The 7,774-nt window shown below is 54.3% G+C and overlaps 3 protein-coding genes across 3 annotated transcripts in view; 1 reads left to right on the top strand and 2 right to left on the bottom strand.

The window, feature by feature from the left end:
• PTSG_00942 (uncharacterized protein) overlaps positions 1-4,062 on the bottom strand; it is a 5,972-nt gene extending 1,910 nt beyond the window's left edge. The window contains exons 1-10 of the mRNA XM_004998359.1: positions 3,767-4,062; positions 3,277-3,367; positions 2,900-3,137; positions 2,593-2,673; positions 2,350-2,393; positions 2,087-2,166; positions 1,275-1,839; positions 853-964; positions 547-600; positions 297-348 (exon numbers count right to left, since the gene is read on the bottom strand). Coding sequence (XP_004998416.1) covers positions 297-348; positions 547-600; positions 853-964; positions 1,275-1,839; positions 2,087-2,166; positions 2,350-2,393; positions 2,593-2,673; positions 2,900-3,137; positions 3,277-3,367; positions 3,767-3,946 — 1,497 coding nt within the window. The 5' untranslated portion in view covers positions 3,947-4,062. The remainder of the gene's footprint in view (positions 1-296; positions 349-546; positions 601-852; positions 965-1,274; positions 1,840-2,086; positions 2,167-2,349; positions 2,394-2,592; positions 2,674-2,899; positions 3,138-3,276; positions 3,368-3,766) is intronic.
• Positions 4,063-4,096: 34 nt separating this feature from the next.
• On the top strand, positions 4,097-5,979 carry PTSG_00941 (cytochrome b5 domain-containing protein 1). Its single transcript, XM_004998358.1, has 3 exons — positions 4,097-4,411; positions 4,819-5,037; positions 5,273-5,979. The coding sequence occupies exons 1-3, from the start codon at positions 4,199-4,201 to the stop codon at positions 5,501-5,503; spliced, it is 663 nt and encodes a 220-aa protein (XP_004998415.1). The 5' UTR covers positions 4,097-4,198; the 3' UTR covers positions 5,504-5,979.
• A 202-nt stretch (positions 5,980-6,181) lies between these two features.
• The window catches only part of PTSG_00940 (uncharacterized protein), a 2,144-nt gene continuing 551 nt past the window's right edge, over positions 6,182-7,774 (bottom strand). The window contains exons 2-4 of the mRNA XM_004998357.1: positions 7,485-7,582; positions 6,745-7,226; positions 6,182-6,368 (exon numbers count right to left, since the gene is read on the bottom strand). Of these exons, the coding sequence (XP_004998414.1) occupies positions 6,271-6,368; positions 6,745-7,226; positions 7,485-7,582 (678 nt within the window). The 3' untranslated portion in view covers positions 6,182-6,270. The remainder of the gene's footprint in view (positions 6,369-6,744; positions 7,227-7,484; positions 7,583-7,774) is intronic.

Here is a 7,774-nt window from a genome sequence, read left to right as displayed (position 1 = left end):
TGTGTGTGTGTGTGTGTGTGTCGTGTGTGTGTGTGTGTGTGTGTGTGTGTGTGTGTGTGTGTCGTGTGTGTGTGTGTGCGTGTCGTTGCGTGTGTGTGTGTGTGTGCGTGTCGTTGCGTGTGAGTGTTACGAGGACAAGTCTGCTTCACGTTACTCGTGTGTTCGATGTGCGTGCGTGTGCGTGGGTGTTCTGAGTGTGCGTGCTGCTTGGGCTGATTGGTTGGAGAGAACTGGACAGGGACGTTGTTCCAGATGCTGCAGATGACACCGCTAACACCGCCGCGAACACGACTTACGCTGCTCCCCACTTCGCGCTTGCGAACGGACGAGACAAGCTGGTCAATGAATCTGGACGAGCAAATTTGCATGCATGCACGTACAACCCGCGCGACCAGTCAGCCATGGTGCCAGGAAGATGCAGATTGCAATACAAAACAAGCAAGCGCTACAAAGTGTCGAAAATGGAAATTGAACGTAGACAGCACATTCCCTACCCTCGAACCAAGAAGACAACGTTTCCACATGGACAAAAGTCTGATGATTGACCTGAGATCGGGTGTTGAGAGTGACGCTTTTGCCTTCAAGCCTGGCTCCATGAACCTGGCAGCAGACACGACGCGAAGCGCACATGGACGAGGGGCAACACGTTCACAGCAGTGATTTGACAGAATGTGACAACAAGGCACACGCAGGCACACAGACACGCACACACCCACACACAGACATACAGACACAACATGAAAGCACACACACACACACACACACACACACATAGACACACACATAGACACACATAGACACACATACACACGCACACGCAAACACACGGAGGGAAAGCAAGCGGGCACGGACTTGAGCGTTGGCTTCTTGCTGAGGTCAAGGACAACATCGGGGTGGAGGAAGTCGGACCGCACCATCATCATGTTCGTCGGGCACGCCAGGAAGTGCGACCCTCGCAACTCGTCTTGGGTTAGGAGGAGAAGTGAGAGGGGGAGGGGTGACGCGCGATTGTGTGTGATGGTGTGTGATGAAAATGGGGAAGGGAAGGGGTTGCAGACGGTTAAGGCAGTAAGAAAGGTGAGATGATGATTTTGGGTGCTTGAAGAGCACACTGGATGTAAAGGCGACGCGGCATCGCAAACTAACGTCATGTCACATAATCACGCACGCACACACACACAATCACACACACAGACACACACAGACACACAATCACACAGACACACACAGACACACAATCACACACACACAAGAGTGGTACTGTGCGTTGTCACCTGCTTGTTGGAGGCAGGCGTGTGGGAAGAGACGAAGCAGGCCAGGATATGGACACAGCAGTCGCACGTTCATGCGGCGCACGCGCGATGAAAACGACGACAGCACATCATCTTCATCATCGCCACTGCGATCATCACTGCCCTCTGCCGCCTGAACAACCTGCCCCCCTTGGCGCCCGTGCTGCTGTTGTGATGGTGTTGATGATGATGGTGTTGACGATGGTGACTGCATTGTTCGCTGCATCTCGCCCGTCTCCAGCCAGACCTGCTCCTGCTGATGTGTAAATGCAGCAATGCTCGCCTCAAGCAGTGCCGTCATTTCATCAGACAGCTGTGATCGCGTCGTCGACGACGACGACGAGGAGGAGGAGGAGGAGGAGGGTGCTTGCATCGGCGGTGCGTGACTGCCATTGTCGCCTTGGTTCTTCGCCTTCGCAGCCCTCGATGCTGTTGTCGTCTGCGTCGTTGCACCGTCAAGAGCACCGGGCAGTAGTGATGCGAGCGCGAGCGCAAGACGCGACAACGACGACGCCGGCGTTGCTCCAGAGGTGTCGCACACCAGGATCTGAGGATGGTGGTGGTGGTGGTGTGTGTGTGTGTGTGTGTGTGTGTGTGTGTGTGTGTGTGTGTGTGTGTGTGTGTGTGTGTGTGTGTGTGTGTGTGATATAAGACGCAAGAGTGCTCATGTCAGCAGGGAGAACGAGAGGTGTTGTGGAGGGGGGCTGCGCTTGGCCCCTCGTTTTCGTGCTGTCACTCAAGGCGTCAGCAACCGATGCCACCACTGCTTGCCAGCGTTCTTCTGCACACCTCACCTTCTTCTGCAGCAGCATGAGCTTGTACACTTGCATCAGCACGTAGCGCAGCCGATACAGCCACTCCGTCAGCCCAAAGTCTGCAATGCACCGAGAAGCGACGTTCATGTGCACGCAGACGTGAATGTGAGCACGCAGGCGTGTGGAGATGTCAATGCGAAATGAACAAAGCTTGGCAGCGAACACACGCAACAAGACAGATACACGCGTGACAGAACAGCGGAGCTCAACTGCAACGATGCGTATACGCGTGTACAGTGCACCTTGTGTTGCGACAATGTCGGCGATGGTTGAGCTTGCGAGGGACCTGAGCGAGGCAGGCCACGTCGTTGACAGCAGTGAGCGGATTGGTTTGGGGCAATCCACACCCATGTGTTGTATATACACGCAAGCAAGCCAGCACGCAGGCACACGAAAACGCAGGCGGGCAGGCAGGCAGGCACGCGCGCACGCAAGGTCGACGTACACACAGACACAAAGACGCAGGCAGACACACGCGCGCACACCTGTTGAGGCTGGCTTCGAGGTCGTGAAGGATGGCCTTGTTCGTAAAGTCACGCTGATCAAACAGAACCGACGTGCACGGCCTAAGTGGTTTTTTTGTTTTGGTTTGTGTTGGCGAGGGGGGAAGGGGGAGGATGTGAGCCACAGCATATGGCACGCAGGTGCGTACACGCAATATCACTCGCTCTGCATCGCGCATGCAGCGTAACACTAAACCATACACGCACACAATCACAAACACACATGCACATACACACACACGCACACAATCACAAAAACAAACACAAACACACGTGGCAGAGGCGACACCTGAGGGCGTTTGTGATGGTGGTGAATGCGGGCGTTGTGGAGATGACGCATATGGCCTTGAGCACGGTGTTTCGCGTCACATGAGCGTCAGATGTTTGCAGGTCTTGCGTTTGTATCTGCCGGGAGACTGCAACACCATACACGCGAGGCCGTTGCTGTTGCTGCAGCAGCTCACCAGGGGCATCAGCATTTGTATCGTCGCCCTTGACACCGTCATCACCGCTGGCCTCACAAAGAGCTACCAGAACACCCCAAAGTAAGAAGCAATACACGGGGAGGTGAGAAAGGTGAGAGCAAAGCACGTGCGCACAGCAATGTTCACAGACAAAGGGTACTGCCGAGCACTGTTTGGCACGGGACTGCAGCTGTGGTCTTACCTGGGAGCGTGAAGTAAGTGACGTCTTCCTCGTGGTTGTGCAAACCATCAGGGAGTGCGAGAAAGGGCAGATGCTTCCATTCGTCTGGCAACTGTGCATTTTGAGGCGAGGCCGGGGGGGGGGGAACGTGAGAGTGAGTGAGTGAGTGAGCGAGTGAGTGAGTGAGTGAGTGAGTGAGTGTGTGTGTGTGTGTGAGCAAAGCGTGAGCATGCGTATGCTGTCGCAGATGTTCAAGTAGGCAGCAGGTCTCCCGGAGGAGGCTGAACCAAACGCAACCACTCACTCGCCCACTTACACAAGCACACACACAGACACGCAAAGACACACAACCACAGACACACACACACACACAAACGCAAGAACACTCACTCACCCGCTCACACAAGAACAACAAAAACACACGCATACACACACACACACACACAAACACACACACACAACCACAACCACAAGAACACACACGCATACACACACAAGAACAAGCTCTCACCTTCACTTTGCCATCCCTTGCCGTTTCGCCTGCAATTGGGTTGATGGAGTACTCCACGACAGGACCAAACTTGTGGTGGAAGTCAACGAGCAGCACGTTCACCACCGTCGCAGCGCTGGTGATGGGTGCTGTTGCTGTTCCTGTTGCCTCCTCTGCGCCAGCGTCCGTGTCGCTCATCATGGCTTGCTTGCTTCTTGCTTGCTTGCTTCGCTGTGTCTGGGTTGTTGAGGTTCTGCTGCTGCGTTGGCTGCTTCTGCTGTTTGTCACGAATCTCTCGACGATGGGTGAAGTTGTGAAGAATTGCGGTGCAGTCCATAATTTTCAAGCTTGGAAACAACACAACAGCAACAGACAGCGCACACCACACACCGCCACACACATACACGAGACGGACTGAGAGACAGAAGGAGAGAGCCAGGGAACGTCGCGATCATGAGCAGTGCGGGCAAGGGCGGCACGCGGTACTTTACGCCGAGTGAGGTGGCAGCTCACAACTGCGCGGAGGACTTGTGGGTGTCCTTCCTTGGGTATGTGTATGACTTGACGCCGCTGGCGAAGGAGCATGTTGGTTCACCTCTGCTGCAGCCAATCGTGGCGGTTGCAGGCACAGACATTTCACACTGGTTCGACGAGACAACACAAGACGTAAGCCGGCCTGTGTGTGTGTATGTGTGTGTGCGTGAGGGGGAGGGAGTGTGTATGTGAGGGAGAGAGAGAGAGAGCGGTATGTGTGAGAGTTAAAGGGAGAGTGTGTGAGTGAGGGTGGGAGGACAAAGAAGAAGAAGAAGAAGAAGAAGAAGAAGAAGAAGAAGAAGAAGAAAGGATGACGGGTGCGAGAGAGAGAGAGAGAGAGAGAGAGAGAGAGAGAGAGAGAGAGAGAGAGAGAGAGAGAGAGAGAGAGCGTGTGTATGCAAGGGTGCTTCGCGATTGTTTGTATTTTCGCGCACTTGAATTGAGTGTTCTCTCTCTGATGGGTCATTTCTCCTTATCAACGTGTGTCCTCACCAACGTGTGTCCTCACCTTTTGCGTCACTCCAAACTCAACGTTGCAGTTGAGAAAGTTTGTGGACCCTGTGACGGGTCTGGAGCTCCCGTACACGCCACACGGGCGGTTCGTACATGTGCCGCCACCATGCCCCACAACGTCGTGGGCGACAGACTTTGGCATTCCATGGTGGAAGGACACGAGCAGGCGCATTGGACGCCTTTCAAAGCGGACACGCCTTATCAAAGTCACCAACATGCTCTCGTCACAAAGTCAGACCATCGAGGTGCGCAGCTTGTTCATGTGCATGTGCGACTTGCGTGTGACTTGTGCGTTGTGTATTTGTGAGTGTATTGCTTGTGCACATGTATTGGTGAGTGTGCTTGTGTGCATGTGTGCCCGCGTGTGCGTGTGTGTCGTGGACGTTTTGTACCCTCTTTTTGTACCCTCCAGTGCTCTGTCGAGACATTTGTTGCAGCACATGGCACGCTCACTGCCATTGCCATCATCGCGTTGCGCAGGTGTGCAACGAGGAGACGCTGCAGCAGATTGAATCACGGTACCTGGAGTACAACTCGCACTCGCAGAGCTACACGTGGAAGCACCTTGGCAACGTGCTGGACATGGGAAAGACGCTTGGGGAGAACGGCATTGAGGAGTTGAGTGAGGAATTCTACAAGCTGTCCATTGACCAATACGAGTTTGTACCGGAGATTCAGGTCTACTTCAATGACGACCTCACTGCACCCTAATGCACAGGGATAATGTTGTACAATGTGCTTGCGTGTTTGTTTGTTAGTTTGTGTTTGTTTGTTTGTTTGTTTGTTTGTGTGTGTGCTTGTGTGTGTGCTTGTGTGTGTGTGTGTGTGTTCGCACGCTTTCGGTGCGTGCTTGCACTCCTCTTCAAGCGTGTGTATTGCGCTGCAACTCAATTCAAAGGCGTTTCAGTTCTTGTGTGTCGTCTGTCGTGCGTATCATCATCACTACACCCCCGCCCGCCGTCCGGTCAATTACAGTGCGCTTCAACTTGAATGCTTCAACTTGAATGTTTACACATTTTACACTTTGACTCTTTCCTCTCGTGCTGACAACGATGGTGATGATGATGATGATGATGGTGGTGACAATGATGATGATGAGCAATGTGATGGAGGGGAAGGGAGGAAGCTAATACAGCTTGCATCAGCACAATAAACCCCAACAGAGGCGCCCAACGAATATCAAACGGAATCACAACAGAGAGAGGAAAGCGAGACAGGGCGAGGAGGAGGACAAGCAGGGCAACAACACGTATGGTTGAGCATCAGGTCAGGGAAGAATGTAACAAGTGCGAAAGAAGACGCAAAGACGGAATACCGTGCATTGTGGGCTTTTGTTTCGTGTGCCGTGTTTTTGTGTCGTGGTTGTGTTGTGTTGGCGTGAGTGTGTGTTGTGTTGTGTTGTGTTGTGGTGTGTGTGTGTTAAGAGCGAGACAATGCGTGTGTGTGTATTGGTGAGTGAGTGTTGAAGGCGCCTAGAGCTACGCCCTGATCTGCGAGAGCTGCAGCTGGCGATACGCGCGTGCAACTGCATCCATCTCTGTCTTGATGCGCGCCAACTCAACAACAGCATCAACGCCTGCAGAGGTTTGCGACCGTGTGTGTAAGTGAGGGGAAGAGCGTGTGCCACGTGGGGGGGGGGGAGGGATTGGAAAGCGGCGACAGTTCAACAAGCTAGTGCGTGCACAGCCATCACACAAACGTGGATTGCACCAACACAACACACAGACACACAACATACACACATGCACACACGCACGAATAAACAACAAACACACACACGTGCGCGCGCGCGCACACACACACACACATACAAGCACGCACGCACACAACCTACACACACACACACACACACACACACACACACACACACACACACACAACATACACACACAACATACACACACACAAAAACACACGCACACACACATGCTCAGACGCGTTCTGGAGCGCACTTTGCTTGAAGTGGCGCTGGGAGGAGCGAAGTGCCGGTGGCGGGAGACCAGCGAACCATCGAAGCGGATCTGCTTTCCTCCGTTGAGCAATCTCAGCCTTGATGGCATCGTGGTGGTCGCTGTTGACGCCACGCTGGCTGCTCGCTGGCTGCTTGGCGCCCTTGTCACCATCCTCGCCTTCCTCATCGCTGTCTCTCTCCTTGACCACTTTCTCGCGCTTCTTCCGCTCCACCTCACTGTCGCCTCTCTGCTTCACCTCCGCCTTCTTCCCTGGCTGACTCTTGCTGCTCTTCACACTGCCGCCGTCGCTGGGAGCTGGGTTCTTGCTTCCGCCCTTACGCCTCTGCCTCAGCGTTGACGCAGGTGCATCGTCTGCTGCTGTGTTTCGCGAGGCGCCAACCGCCCCGTCACTTGCGGTGCTGCCAGAGGAGCTAGTGCCCAGGGAGAGCTCATCAAAGGCTTGGATCATGTCTTCCTCGTCTCTGCAGTGAGCGCGGTGAACGTGGTGATGATGGTGGTTGTGGGAGTGGGTGGAGCGGGAGGAGGAGACGCGCACACCAACAGTCTGGCGGCACATAACATGCAACCGGGATTGTACGCCCACTCACAGGCGAACGGCCACGCACTACTCATTCCCCACAACACAAGTCGCAAGCACGCACATGCACGCACGCACACACACACACACGCACGCACACACACACGCACGCACACACGCACGCACGCACGCATGAGCTTACGTCACGTGGGCGGTCGCTGTCTTGATTCTTGGGTACTGCAAGGGCGAGATGCGGTCATAGCCAAGAGACTTGCGAGTTTTTGACACCCAGAGAAACCCCTGTGTATAGGAGACGGGGTGAGTTACGGAAAACGGGCGGGGGGGGGGGGCACACAGGCCTACAGTAGTGCCGATCAGAGTGCATGCAACCAATGGTTGCGCTTGTACAGAAAAATGTTCACACACACACACACACACACACACACACACACACACACACACACACACACACACACACACACACACACACAC

Source organism: Salpingoeca rosetta, assembly GCF_000188695.1.
Source record: "Salpingoeca rosetta unplaced genomic scaffold supercont1.2, whole genome shotgun sequence".
NCBI classification, from domain to species: Eukaryota; class Choanoflagellata; order Craspedida; family Salpingoecidae; genus Salpingoeca; species Salpingoeca rosetta.
Note: the sequence above shows the minus strand (reverse complement) of the source record. Positions and strands in the feature narration are given on the sequence as shown.